This window comes from Chelonoidis abingdonii, chromosome 11 (assembly GCF_003597395.2).
Source record: "Chelonoidis abingdonii isolate Lonesome George chromosome 11, CheloAbing_2.0, whole genome shotgun sequence".
NCBI classification, from domain to species: domain Eukaryota; kingdom Metazoa; phylum Chordata; order Testudines; family Testudinidae; genus Chelonoidis; species Chelonoidis abingdonii.
Window position 1 is genome coordinate 52,115,291 of NC_133779.1, and position 14,519 is coordinate 52,129,809.

The 14,519-nt window shown below is 52.1% G+C and overlaps 2 protein-coding genes across 6 annotated transcripts in view; one reads left to right on the top strand and one right to left on the bottom strand.

The window, feature by feature from the left end:
• The window catches only part of LOC116825340 (unconventional myosin-Ie-like), a 42,502-nt gene extending 42,108 nt beyond the window's left edge, over nucleotides 1-394 (top strand). For all 4 annotated transcript variants that reach the window (XM_032781243.2, XM_075071105.1, XM_075071106.1 and 1 more), the window contains one exon: nucleotides 225-394. In XM_032781243.2, coding sequence (XP_032637134.1) covers nucleotides 225-301 — 77 coding nt within the window. In that variant the 3' untranslated portion in view covers nucleotides 302-394. The remainder of the gene's footprint in view (nucleotides 1-224) is intronic.
• Nucleotides 395-2,157: 1,763 nt separating this feature from the next.
• ZNF687 (zinc finger protein 687) overlaps nucleotides 2,158-14,519 on the bottom strand; it is a 49,436-nt gene continuing 37,074 nt past the window's right edge. The window contains exons 3-10 of one of the 2 annotated variants that reach the window (XM_075071116.1): nucleotides 13,316-13,494; nucleotides 11,207-11,383; nucleotides 8,658-8,820; nucleotides 7,557-7,856; nucleotides 7,054-7,166; nucleotides 6,426-6,567; nucleotides 5,443-5,749; nucleotides 2,158-5,212 (exon numbers count right to left, since the gene is read on the bottom strand). In XM_075071116.1, the coding sequence (XP_074927217.1) occupies nucleotides 5,166-5,212; nucleotides 5,443-5,749; nucleotides 6,426-6,567; nucleotides 7,054-7,166; nucleotides 7,557-7,856; nucleotides 8,658-8,820; nucleotides 11,207-11,383; nucleotides 13,316-13,494 (1,428 nt within the window). In that variant the 3' untranslated portion in view covers nucleotides 2,158-5,165. Of the gene's footprint in view, nucleotides 5,750-6,425; nucleotides 6,568-7,053; nucleotides 7,167-7,556; nucleotides 7,857-8,657; nucleotides 8,821-11,206; nucleotides 11,384-13,315; nucleotides 13,495-14,519 lie in introns of both variants that reach the window. The other variant, XM_032781238.2, reaches the window with a different exon arrangement.

Here is a 14,519-nt window from a genome sequence, read left to right on the forward strand (position 1 = left end):
ACCTGCAGCCTGACCACTGGCCCTGAGTGTAAATCACTCCCAGGCTGGCTGGGTAGCACTTTATCTGTTCTTTGCACTGCACCAAGCACTGGGGAAGCACCACTTCTTGGTATGACGTGGAGGCAGCTGCTGCCCCATCACACTTGAGACCAGCTATTGTCAGGGTTGATCAAGCGCTCTGTACAGCTGGCGGTGACCGCTGCCTGCTCTCTTTTCCTTTTCAGACCCCTCAGGCTGGTGGCAGGGCAGGATACGAGGGAAAGAAGGACTGTTCCCCGGGAACTATGTGGAAAAACTCTGACGGACGTGCCAGCTTCATTGCTCCGATTCTGACCCTGGAATCTAGGAGGGAAGAGACGTGTCTGCAGGATCCAATCAGCCTTGCTCCTGGATTGCTGCTAGGCTCTGAGGCCACTAATTTAAGGCAATTGAGCAGGAGGAGGATCATGTTGAGAGAGTCTTCTTCCTCTGAGGTCTTAGGCCCCCAGCATGTTGCCTTCTTCTGCTCTGGGGAGGCTGCAGGTTAGCTTGTCTGTTCTCCTGACCGAGGAGCAACTTGGCAGGCAGTGGGCCTCCCTTCTCAGGAACCAGCACCTACTGCTTGGACTCACCAGGACAAGACCAGCTGCTCAGTCTTGTTGCACAGGGTAAAAAAAAAAAAAGTCTCCTTCCTCCATAACTGTATAAAAAGAATAAATTGATGGTTTATTTTCTACACTAACCTCTGCTCTACTTTCAAAACAGCTGTAGCTTTTTAACTCAACAAAGCAAGCATGCCTCCAGCCTGGTAGAATCTGAGTCGTCATTTTCATCAGCTCCCATTTTGAACTGGGGAGCCAGGCCTTCTCAGCTGTTACTGGACAAGGCCAGCGGGCAGAAGGCTGCCTGGCTACATTAGAGAGATTTCCTTGAAAGCCTCCAACTCCTCTTCGGTGATAGCTACTACTAAAGGAAAACTGCCATCTAATCAATTGCACCATGTAATCAAAACTGCTGCATAATCAAATGCACTATTTTGGCAAGCAGAGCAGGGCACAGGAAACTCATCAGTGGAATGACCGAAGAGCAGGTTTCCTGGGGTTACGTTTAGCTGATGGGTTGTGCTTTTTTACCTGACCCTGCAGGGAGGTGTCTCCTCCATTCCCAGGTAGCTAAGGAATAGCTGGAAGACTCAGATGCTCCTAAAACTCTAGGTAAATAGGGGAGCGAGTTTTCCCTTCAAACAAAGGCAACAGCAAGTGAATGGCAGAACTGGGCCGGTTCAGTAATGGAAAAGCTACATGAGTCCCTGACGCTAAAAGCGCCTGCACTGAAGCCTGGGTCAGGGGAGATGGACACTGCTCCAGATTTCATTCGTTTTTAAAAGGCAGCATTATCACATTATTTCCCCTGCGTTGAGACTGCAGGGAGCTTTCATTCCCAAGTGTCTGCTTTGATGTGTCTAGACAGCGGACTGCAATCTAGACTGAAAACCCATCTTCCTAAAAGAACAGTTCGTTTCCTACCCTGTTACTTGTCAGAGAGACTTTAATGCACCTCTCCCTTAGCGCAGTCCCAGACAGCATAAATCCTCTAGTTTTGGATAGTCTCACATGTAGACAGTGTAAATGCCACATACAGGGTTTTTTGGAAACTTCCCCCCTTAACTCAGGTAAGTAGAGAGTCTTTAACAGCTCAGCTGAGCCCTGCCCTGGTGACGAAAGTCAGTCTAATTGCTCCACAGCTGGCTACATACCAGTAGTTCAAATCCAATTTTAACTAGATCAATGGTAGAGGGAATGCTGGCCTGTGTAGCAAGCTCTTCGCTAGCCCTTAAAATACACCCCTCCTTTTATTGTACTGCTGCTTCCCGGAAGATCCAGCAGCCTATACAAAAAAGATGCAATTTTTAAACCCTTAGTGCCAGGCAAATCTGGTCTTTGCAGGATTAGTGTATCCCCTCCAGGTTCCTACATAGCGAGGTAAGACTGCCCCCCACGCTGCTTTAATACAACACAAACCAAGCCACTTTGGCAGTGAACCAGTTGGTACCCAGACCATGTGACACACGCCAGCCTGACAGGGGTAGAACCAGGCCCCAAAACCAACTGCACTGAACGTGACTGACTCTAGTTAAAACCTTGGCAACCATTTAATTAACACAATGTACAGCAGAAGTTAAACCACTAAAAGTTTTAATTGCATTATTACTACAAGAATAAAGAATACCTGAGAGCCTTTTGCAGTGCCCATGGTTTTAATGTAGCATAATCATCAGTTCACAAACCCCCTCTAAAAACAAAATGCAGAGTCAATCTAAAGGCACTGAACTGCATGGGAAATAAGACCACCACAGATTACAAAGCAATTTGTTTTTCTTCCTCTCTAAAATGGTAGAAACTTTAGGTTTGTCTATATTACTGAACAGCATTTACACTTTCACAGCTCCAAGCGAATACATTTTTTAAAAGTGGAGTCTTTCTGGGGTGAGAGAAGAGACAGTTAAGACAATGCAAAAAAAAACTGGGAGGAAATTTAAAATATGTAGTTACCTTCATTTCAGCTTGGTTACTCTTGCTAGTGGGATTAAATGGCTTAAAAACATAGTTACCATTCCACTGCAGCTGCTGGCCCTGTGGGAAGGCAGGTTGTAACAACAAGCACTGGGAATATTTGATTGCAGTTTTATACAGTAAAAAGTGTGGGGTTTTTTTTTAAAAAACCTCAAATGCTGCTGCATAAGCATTCAATTGGAACAAAAAATTGGTTACTATGAATTAAAAAAACAACCACCGCATTTGCTCCTTCCAACCAAACCATCTTCAGAGGGGGAAGAAAGTTATCCCGTTGAACTTAAAAACAGCAAATCCTTTTTCTAAAACAAGAAAAAATAAATCACAACAGTAGCTTTTTTTTTTTAGTGTATGTTACAGAACTTTTTACACACAGTTTAAGAGTTATTCACCATTAAAAAAAATAACCCAAAGTTAAGTTATCAAAATAAGAATGACTCACACAACACCCTAACTGGAGCACAGAAGCCAAAGCAACAAGAAACAAGTCGAAATCGTTTCTCCAAACATGATTTAGGGATGCAGCCATTTGCACAGTTTTGAAAATTCTTGTGGATGCTGCTGCAATACTGATGGTCCAAAACTGCTATTAAAATGCTTCCGCATCCTTAACTTGGCTGTGAGCTTGGTCATGTGGTACAGGAATGCGCTGTCAGTGAGGTGGCAAGTGCTGCAGTGGCAGATGAGGGACCCAGAACTTGAAGTGGAGGGGGAGATGAAAGCTGAACCAAAGGGGGGAATTTCAGGGCAGTGCTTGCTCTGATCAATGGACATGGCCTGGGGTGGGGTTTTTCCTGTGGATCTTGGATCGAGGCCCTGCAGAGTTTGCAATGCCAGCATCTATGTCAGTCTAAGAACTGAATTCTGCATAATTTTTTTTTAAAGAGGGTTTAGTTTCCCCTTCTGCTTCTAACAAAGCATGTTCTCTTACCCTCTAAATTACCCCGGTTATTTACAACCAGCTGGGACTTTAAGGACTTAGTAGGTTGGAAAACTCTGGCAGGTGCCTTGACCAGACTAGTCTCAGCTCCCTTAGATTCAAGAACCAAGTTCTCTCAGCAGCCCCAAGCAAGTATATGGGGTCGCTACCCTCTTCTTCTTCACTACTCAGCCTGGGCAACCAGCATTTCCAAGCAGCAGCAGCACGGATCAGGGCCCACGGAGTTCCACCTTGTCCCACAGATAAGATTCAAGCCCAGCCCTCAACCAATAACATCTGGGGGAAGGGGACTTCAGGTGCATCCTTTTGGGTGCTGATCCCTCTCTCCCCCAGGCCACACACCCAAAAATAAAATCTCCACCCATAACAAAATATCTGCTTTTGATCAGCTGATCTTTGACCCTCGCAGCTGTAAAGAGATTCAGTATTTGCTGATAACTTGGCTCATTTTTTGGTAAAGAGAAGAGCTCACAAGCAGAGACTGTTACAAACGCTAGCAAGGGGGTGGGGGGAAAACTTCATCAGGACTAATCACCCCTCAGTGATTTCTAGGGATTGCCTTGGGAGGTAGGCAAAGACCAAACTAAGCTGTTTCTGGCTTCTCAGACACCCTTTATATAGTACATGCAGGGTTAACTGCACTGCCCTGGCTCGCAGTCCATTTCCCTGCCACACCTCACTTCCTGGAGGTTATTGCTTTCATTTTCAAGACACACACACACACACACATATGCAAGCACACAGAGTTGTGCAGTTCTGCTTGTCACCTGCAGCTTAATAGCCAAATGTTTCCTTTTAAATCCAGACCACCTGCAGCCATCAACCCTACACGTATATTTCAGTTAGTACAAACCCCAGAATCATGTTAAGTTAAGTTAGTGCAAGTGAATCTGTGAAGAGGATTCATAACACATGCATTCAATGGGTGAATATAGTTAGTGAACAAACCACGAAAACTCGGCTTGACGCTGTCAGTTAAGATACCAGGCAACTAACTGAGTCAGGCCAAGATTGCTTCCCGGAGCTCCAGATGAAAATACAAAATAAGCAACATTACACACACAAAAAAAAAAAAAGAACACGTTGGATCCTGCTGTGAACATCTTATCAACACAGTAACTTAAATTCCCAGGCGGTTCCCAGGCTTCCCCCACATCAACGCTCACGGAGAGAAAGGACTCCCTTCGGATAAGTCCAAATGTGGGAGAGGCAGACTCCCAGTAAGCAGGGGAAGCCCCCATCAGAAAGAGCAGAAACAGGGCTCAGGCAAGGGGACCGTTAAGAAGCTGAGCCTGCAAATGACATCCTGGCACCGGAGCGCTGCCCTCTGAGCTGGGAGACAGCCCCTGGGAAGGGATGACTAACTGCCCTGTTCCAATGAAGGGAAGCCACCGCCCATGACAATCCGAACACGCGCTCGAACAGAGCGGGCCACGTCCCTCGTTATCATTCAGAGCAGCGTACGAACCGTTTGCTTGCCCGTGTAGTCTCAGAGCTAGGCTAGACCTCCAACTCCTGCCCTCGCTGAGCTCTTGCTTCCTACACTGTAAACCAGCCCAATTCCCCGAACCGCGTCGGCCTCAGCCGGGCCACCAACCGAGAGAAGCCAGAGAGCGGATCCGTCCGACATTCCTCTAGGTTTATAAATAAGGAGCTCGTTTCTCTTCACAGCTTTACATATCCAACCTACGTACTGAAACGGTGCGGGGGGGGGGCCCAGCTGGGAGCCAGCCAACGAGCTCTGTGCAGAGATTATATACACACGCTGCCCTCTCCCTCTCCACTAGTTCTCGGGGCTCACGTTCTGCCTGGCTCTGATGAAGGCCATGCCGTGGGTGCGGAAGTGCGTCTTCAGGTTGAGCTGGGTGTCGAAGCCCTTCCCGCACACCTTGCACGCGAGTTTACCGTCGGCCAAGCGCTGGGCCCCTCCCTCGTGGCCGCTGCGGGGGCTGGGCTCCTCCACCTCTGCCGCCCCCTTCTTCTTCTTGTGGGTGATGAAGCGGTGGCGGTTGAGGGAGACCTGGGAGGTGAAGCAAAGGCCGCACTCCCGACATTGGTGGGAACTCTCGTCTGTCCTGTGCTGGGGGATGTGCTCCTGGAACTCGGCCGCGCTGCAGGCCACGTAGCCACACTTGCGGCAGCGGAAGGGGGCTTTGCGGTCCACCTTGGGGTTCTTGGAGGGCGGCGTGGTGCTGTCCGGCTCCTCGCTACACGAATCGCCCTCGTCCGAGGAGAGTTTCCGCTTCCTGCTGGACACCTGTGGGGAGGAGTTTGGAGAGGCTTGACCCCGAATGCCGGGCAGGGCCTGGACCAGACAAAGGCCTGCCCCACGCAATGAGCACGTCCCTCCCGTGTCTCGTGGCAGGGGACAGGAGCAGCTCCAAGGAGCTCAGACAAGATGATCCTTTGGCTCCCTTCCAGCCGTGAGATCTCTGGCTGGACGAAAATCCCAACACACGATCAGCCAGCCCCGGCAGCAGACTCAGCCCCGCCCTCATCTGCTCCTTGGCCTCAGTACACACACTCCACAGCCCCCACTACGAAACGCTGCTGCTCTGTATTCCCTGCCGCTGCTGGCCTCTCAAGTCAACTAGTCAGACAGGAGACCATCAGCCAAAAGCCAGGGAGCCGCACAAAGCGATTCAGATGGGGCCAGGTCAGGATGAATGCACTAGTGGGAACAGTGCTGAGGGAGGAGCCCCATCGCTATCCCGCTAGTGCTCACTTCACATCCCAGTTCAATGACATTTACCTCCATAAACCCCCCTTTGCTTCCTGCCTGGACCTGCTGCACTACGGAGCTGTGGTTTGTTCTAAGGGCAGCCATGTTCCCCCTGGAGAGGTGGCTGCATTGTTTGGAAGTTATTTTAACCCCTCCACCCCCACTCTCTCACAGCTCTGAGCATCCATCCGTGCAGCCATCAGCCCCCTACCTGCAAGCTTCCGGGTCCCATCCGGGCAATGACGACCTCTTGGCTCTTGGTCTGGTCGGTCACCTTTATCCCGTGCCGCACCTGAATGTGCTTCTCCAGGATCAGCCGGCTGCTGAAGGTGCGTTTGCCTTCGGTGCAGTACCTGGGAGGGACCAGAGCCAGGCACGTAATGAGGCTCCCTTGGACACCTCGCCCACTGGAGGTGAACAAACGACTCCTAGACCTGGTCTACTAATTCCATCTCAAAGTGCTTGGCGGGCGTCAAGCCCACCTCCCCTGGGGAAACTGGCTTGGAGAGGTGATGTTATCTACCCAGAGGTCACACAGTAAGGCAGTGGCAGAACCAGGTCTAGAACCCAGGAGTCCCGACTCCTAGTCCCCTGTTCTAACCACTGCAGCACACTCTCCCCAACAGCAGGGCAGGGAACTCAGGATTATGACCCACCCAGTGGCCCTGATCTGACCACTAGATTTACATTCCAGGAGTCCAAGCTCCCAGCCTCCCTTGGCTCTGACAGCCTTGTGGACTGCATGGACACCTCCCACCCCGAGCTTCGGATGGAAGGGAGTGGTGAGCTAGATCCCTTTCGCCCCCCGAAACCAGAAGGAGGAGGTGGCTGCTCGGTACCGGCAGGGATAGACTCGCTTGATCCCCTCGTGGTTCACTCGCACGTGTCTCCGGAGACTGGGGGCGGAGCAAAACGAACGCTCGCACAGACGGCACGGGAACTTCTTCACCGACTGGAAGAAGCAAGAGAACTGGTCATGCCACATGCCCTGCCATTGCATCAGCCCATTCTCAAGGTGTACCGGAAAGCCCCTTCTCCCGTTGCACGGGGCTTTTATTGGATGGGGAAACTAAGGCATGGAGAAGGGGTCACTTGTCAGGGTGACACAGCGAGTCAGGAACAGAACCAGGAGACCCAACTCTTGCTGTAACCATTAGAGAACACACCCTGCCCCAGCTGGGAATGGATCCCAGGAATCCCGATCTGCAGGCCTCTGCTCTGTGCAATACAAACACTGCCTTCCCCACCACCTTGGTGTTTCAACAGGGCCAGGTTCCCAGTGGATAAACTCCACCAGCTCTCCTCCCATTGGGCCAGCAACCACCCAAGGATTCCCTCTCACCTTCCCGTGATCCTTCTTCATGTGGGACACGTACTCGTCCCTCTCTGGGAACCAGGAGTGACACATCCCGCACGTCCAGCCACTACTTTTCGACTTGCTCGCATCCGTCTTGCGCTGAAAGCGAGTCCGCTTTGCCTTGCGCGGCTCTGGGGAGCTGGGCGGCTCGTCTTCCTCCGAGGAGGACGACGACGACGTGGATATCTTGGAGATGGGGGCTTCCACGGGCTCCTCCTTGGGGGTGAGCAGAGCAACTGGCTTCTTGGTGACGTCCTCCTTGGGCTTCTGCGGCTGGTGAGTGTTCTGAAAAAACACAGACGGGGCATCAGCCTGCTAAGGCTCGGATCTGGGTTCCAGCGGCAGCCCATGCCAGGCAGCGATCCTGGGGGGAAGGCAAGCCAGTGTTTCCCCAATCCTGCCATGCTGGAGGAGAAGGGGGAAAAACCTGTCTGTCCCCTCCGAGGTCATCAGCTTGCATCCGGAAGCCTGAGACTCCCATTCGCCCCACACAGCCAGCAAAGGTGTGTCTATGCTCCGGAATGGGGAAAGGCAGGAGGTGGACAAGTGAGTGTGTGTGTGTTCGTTCCTAGCACCACAGGAGATGGCAGTGGCACTCAGTGGCCGTGATCGGGGCACCCACGTGCTAGGCGCTGTACAGACAGTGAAGACGCAGTCCTTGTCCCAAAGAACTAATCATCTATGGATATACTGGAAGGGGCTGGCCTGACAAATACTAAAACTTGTTACACAGACTTCTAGGGACCGGCACACAGGCCTGGCTGGTTCACAGGCCAATCCCAGCACAGGTAGCATCACACGAAAGTGCTGAACACATCCAGGCACCAATACGCTGCCCTGCCAGACCGCTGCCAGGTGGAGAACGTCCAGGCTAGGCCTGTGGAAAGCTGGGGCTTTAGTGAACAGTAGCATTGTGACAGCTCCGCAACATGGTTAGGACCATCCCCACTTTACATGTGGGGAAACTGAGGCACAGGGAAGGGCGTGACTTGCTCAAGGACACGGGGAGTCAGGGAATAGCGCTCGGGGGGAGCCAACTCAGACCTCACCTTCCTCTAGTAAATGGGGCTCTGGTGCCCGACTTACCTTTAGATGCTCCAGCATGGTGCGTTTCTGGGCGAAGAGCAGCGGGCAGTCGGGACACTTAAAAACGCTGACCCTCTGGTTGAGCAGGTGTTGGTCAAAGTGAGAGGAGAGCAGGGGCTTGTGGGTAAAGACTGTGTCACACATTGCACATTTGTAAATCATCCTGAAAATCAAGGGGGCAGGGGGAGAGGAGAAGGGGCAGGTTAGAAATAATCAATCAACGTTTCCCTGAATTTGGTTCAAACATGAAAAAGCCCTCAAGGAATATTTACATACCAGGGCCAGCTGAGATCAGGGCCCCATAATGCTCTGTGCTGTACAGACAGTGCCTGTCCCAGAGAGCCAACAATCGAAGACAGAGTCAGAGGGGAAGTGACTTGCCCAAGATCACCCAGCTGCTCAGCGGCAGAGCTGGGAATAGAACTCAGGTCTCCAAGTTCTGGGCCAACGTCCTGCCCACTACGCAACACTGCTGATTCAACATAATTCAATCTCTTGAGTTTCTTCCCTAATCGGAGCAGCACACAGGAGGACGGCGGACACCGTGTGCTTCCAAAGGGAAGCATAGATCCAACTGAGCTACCATGAGGAAAGTGTTCTGTTATTTTAGCTCCTCCAATGGGGGGCAGCAGAGTGCTGGGTAGGGAGAGAGACTCTAACAGAGCTCTTATCCAGCACCTTTCATCCAAGGATCTCAAAGCACTTTCCTCTCATTACCACTCAACCCCCAAGCCCAGGCGTATTTAGACCCATTTTACAGACAGAGCCACAAAAAAGATAACGTCGAGTAGCTGCCTTGGGCCACCCGCAAGTGACTTGGGGCTTGTCTACACTTGAAGCAGCACAGTAACTCCTCACTTAAAGTCGTCCCGGTTAAAGCTGTTTCATTGTTACGTTGCTGACCAATTAGGGAACATGCTGGTTTAAAGTTGTGCCATGCTCCCTTCTTAACATCATTTGGCAGCCGCCTGCTTCCTCCACTGCTTGCAGGAAGAGCAGCCGGTTGGAGCTCGCTGGTGGGGGCTTGGAACCAGGGTGTACCGGCAGCCCCCTGTCAGCTCCCCGCTCCCCTAAGTTCCCTGTTCAGCAGCTGCCCAGCAGGCTACCAATTGCAGCTGTTCCTCCCCCCACTGCCATGTGCTGCTCCTGCCCTCTGCCTTGGAGCTGCTCTCTGAGCCTCCTGCTTGCTAATGTCAGGGTGTCCCCCTCCCCCCTGCTCCTATACCCCGCTTACTCTTTCTTCTCCATACAGAGCAGGGTGGGGACACAGAGAGAACCTGGGGCAGCAGCTGCTGTCAACTTCCTGATCCACTTAAAAAGACAATGCACTTAAGAGTGGGTCAGTTTACTTAAAGGGGCAGTGTGCATTTCTCTCTCTCTCTCTCCCCCACACACAAGGTGTGTGTCTACCTCTGTCTGCTATGCTGTCTCCCCTCTCCTCCATTCCTGCTGCCTCCCAGAGCGAGAGGCTAAATTAATAATGTATTAACCCTTGAGGGCTCAGCCCAGTGCTAGTTCATCATTTAGCCCGGGGTTCTCAAACTGGGGGCTGGGACCCCTCAGGGGATCATGAGGTTATTACATGGGCGAGTCGCGAGCTGTCAGCCTCCACACCAAACCCTGCTTTGCCTCCAGCATTTCTAATGGTGTGAAATATGGAGTGAGGCTTGCTATGTGAAAGGGGTCACCAGTTTGAGAACCACTGATTAAGCAGCAAGGCATTCCCTGGGAAATATCCCACCCTCTTACTTCACCACCTCAACCAAGCTTCACAATCATCATAGCTGTGAACAGTATTAAATTGTTTGTTTAAAACATACAGCGTGGTGAAAAACACTTCCCTGGAACCTAACCCCCCCCTTTACATTAATTCTTATGAGAAAATTGGATTTGCTTAACATTGTTTTGCTTAAAGTCGCATTTTTCAGAAACATAACTACAACGTTAAACGAGGAGTTACTGTACAGTGCCACTGCGATGCTTCAGTGTAGACCCTCCCTACGGCAATAGGAGGGGTCCTCCTGTTGCTGTAGTTAATCCGCACCCCGGAGAAGTGGTAGCGAGGTGGATGGAAGAATTCTTCCATCGTCCTCCCGCTGTCTACACAGGGGTCAGGTCAGCTTAACTACAGAGCTCAGTAATTTTTTCACACCCCTGAGCACTGTAGCTGGGTTGACCTAACTGCTGAGTGTGGCCCTGATCTCAGGGGTAGAAACAGAATCCAGGAGGTCCTGTGCTGTAAACTCAAGAGCCGGCGCCGCTCTCCAGATCAGGCTGAGCACAGTCTAGTCTTGCAAAACACACCGTGGGCTCTTTTATGACAAGTTGTCAGGGCCTCTGGTTTTCCCTCCCAGACGGCCGCCTGAACGGCACAGCGCTCCCTAGCTACTAGCTACTGTGCTTATTGAGGCACGGTCTTTCCTCCTCCCCTTCCCCGAGCACCAGAGAGCTTTCCTCAGAGGTCTCCCCCTCCAGCTATTGAGTGGGTAGGGCCCTGGGTCTGCTCCCCAGATCCCAGCCTGCGGTGGTACCCGACTGAGGTTACTTACTTGGATTGCTGATTGCTGAACCCCGGGTGCTGCGTGTAGATATGAGCGTGGGCGCTGGGGGCCGACTTGAACGCCATGGGGCAGATGGGGCACTTGTGGAAAACCTCACAGTGCGAGGTCTGGATGTGGGACTTTATGGAATTCACCCCTCCGAACACCACGGCGCAACTGGGGCACCTGGAAGCAAGAACACACGGTAAGGTGGCTATTTCAGAGGGGCAGGGTTAGGTTGGGGACTTCCCCCACGCCGGTAACCAGTGAGCAAAGGCAGCCCACATTGGGCTGTGCGTTGGCAGAGTTCAAAGCAGGCTTAGTGACATGTGCCCAGCTGGAATTCCTCTGCCCCTTTCTAGAGGCAAGCGCATCTGCTGCTCTTTGGTCCACCTCTCCCCTACCCTGGATTTTATCCCTTTGGCGAGGGTCACTGTCTAATGGTTAACAGAGTAAGATCAATTGCTGAGCATGGGGGACAGCTACTGCAGTACAGTCAGCTAATGCATTCCTATCTGATCACCATGCTTTAACCGGGGGGGGGGGGGGGGTCAAAATCACCCCTGCCAGGAATGTCAAGAGAGACTTTACAGTCAAAGTCAAAGCAGTCAAACAAACAGATTTCTACTTGGAAACGATGGGATGAATACAGGGCCGTTCCCACAAGCTGCTTGTCCGTCGTCAGCTGCACTGCTCCGCTGGGAGCTCTCTGCCCCACAGAGCCTGCGTTATTGCCCAGGAACGGGCTGACTCACTATAGTGTTTTGGATCCCTCCTACAGGGTACAGGAAGCTGTTCAAAGAGGGAGAGAGCAGGGAACAGCACCAGTTCGGAGTTCTGCTGAAGATAATTAATGTGAATGGAATAACACCACCTAGTTCTCAGACAGCGCTTACCTCAAACCGCTTCATAATCTGTAATGTATTTTTAAGAACATCCACACTGGGTCAGACCAAAGGTCCATCTAGCCCAGTATCCTGTCTCCAACAGTGGCCAGTGCCAGATGCTTCAAAGGCAATGAACAGAACAGGGCAATTATCAAGTGATCCATCCCCTGTCATCCAGTCCCAGCTTCTGCCACTTGAAGGTTTAGGGACACCCAGGGCAGGGGGTTGCATCCCTGACCATCTTAGCTAACAACCATTGATGGACCGACCTATCCTCCAGGAACTTGTCTAGTTCTTTTTTGAACCCAGTCATTTCTGCCTTCACAACAACATCCCCCTGCAATGAGTTCCACAGGATAACTGTGCCTTGTGTGAAGATGTTCTTCCTTAGGTTTGTTTTAAACATCCTGTCTACACTCAACATCCCTGTGAGGCAGGATAGGGCACGGCTATTCACCATACTGGACAGATGGGCCACAGAGGCAAAGTGACTTGGCCAAGGTCACACAAGAAGTTTTGTGGCAGAACAGGGAACTGAAACCGGGTCTCCCATGTCTAGGGCTAGAGTCCTAACAGCTGGAGCATCCTTCCTCTCCTAGCTGCTGGCAACAGGAGACCAGTTGGCAATCCTGGATCCAGGCAGCCTCTTTATTAACAGGCCAGATGCACCACGGGGTGAATCAGATTCCTACCAGAAGGGCCAGGCTCCGCCACCATTCGCTCCCTGGCCTCTGCTGAGATTGACAATCCCAGCTGTGATGGTGGAGACATCTGCCCAGAAAGAACTGGAATGAGACTCACCTCCTATCCCCCCCAACCCCTCCTATTTCATACGGCCACCAGCCATCCCACGGCTCAGTCACAACCAACCCGTGTTGGATTTGAACTGCTGACCTAGCAGCTCCTGCCTCTTCTTATAACAGGAAAATTCTCTGCCAGCAGTTGAAATGACGACAGCCAGAAGGAGGAAGCAAAACTGACAGTTCATCCTCCACGTTGCACCAGTGACTGAGCTAAGCAGAAAGAATTTGCCCGGAAACCTTTCCCTGCGGCATCTGTAACCCAAAATCTGTGCCACAGGGCTAGCCCAGTGCTTCTCAACTTCACCTGACTGGGACCCCTCCAGGCTACTCCTATCTAGCTGGGATGGACCCAGGACCCACCCCCAGCCCTGCGGGAAGACCAGGGTGGTCACAAGCCCACGAAGCACCGCAGAGCTGCAGCGTCGTACCTGTATCCCACCCTCCTGGAGAAATGCAGGCAGGCCTCCTTCAGGTGGGCCTCGAAGTTCGCCAAGAGGAAGTTCCCGCCACACTCGGGGCACACGTGGGGGGGTCGGTTTTTGTGCATCCGTTGATGAGCGTTAAAGCTGCAGGGATTGGGCATCATCATGGGGCAAGTCGTGCACACCTGGGGGGAAAGCAAGCACAGGTAACATGAGCATCCATCACGTGGCACCTCCAGCCGCCACTGACTTCACTAGGTTGTGCAAGAGCAACACACTGGCCACATGTCCCCTTCCCTTCCGGCTGTATTCGGAGCCCCGGGAAAACCTGTGAACATCAAGCCAAGCCCAGCGGATGGTATAAAGAAGTGGTGGGTGCGTGGCTGAACTAGGCCTGACACAAGTTTTGATTTTGCAAAGTGGGGGGCTGTTTTTAAACTGTTTTCCAACCCAGCCCAGGGAGGCAGGCAAGGGTTAGTATCATGGTAGCGCCTAGAGCAGGGGTGGCCAACCTGAGCCTGAGAAACAGCCAAAATTTACCAATGTACATTGGTAAAGAGCCACAGTAATATGTTAGCAGTCCCCCATTAGCTCCCCCCTTCCCAGCGCCTCCCACCCACCTGATCAGAGCCTCCCCCTCCCTCCCCAGTTGTTTCGTGGTGTGCAGGAGGGGGAGGAGCGAGGGCACAGCAGGCTCAGGGGAGGGGGTGAGGGCAGGGCCTGTGGCAGGGCCAGGAGTTGAGCAATGAGCACCCCCTGACCCACTGGGAAGTTGACGCCTGTAGCTCCAGCCCCGGAGTCAGTGCCTATACAAGAAGCTACATATTAACTTCTGAAGAGCCACACCTGGCTCCAGTGCCACAGGTTAGCCACCCCTGGCCTAGAGGCCAGCTGAGATCAGGGCCCCATGGCACGAGATGCCGTCTAAACTCATCCGGTCGGATTGAGAAAAGGCCCTGCTTGTTACTGCCACTAGGTGCCTCAACAGCTTTGTACCCACCCCATGGTAACAGAATCCATGCCCCAAAGAGCGTATGAACTAAACAGAGAAGAGACACAAGGTAGGAGGGGAAACTGAGGCACATAGACTTGTCCATGGTCACTCAACAGAGCCAGGATAATAACTCTCGTCTGCAATATACATTAATACGCCACAGTCAGTGCGAACCAGAACAGCCCAAAGCCAGCCCTCCGGCCAGGCTGCTTGGAG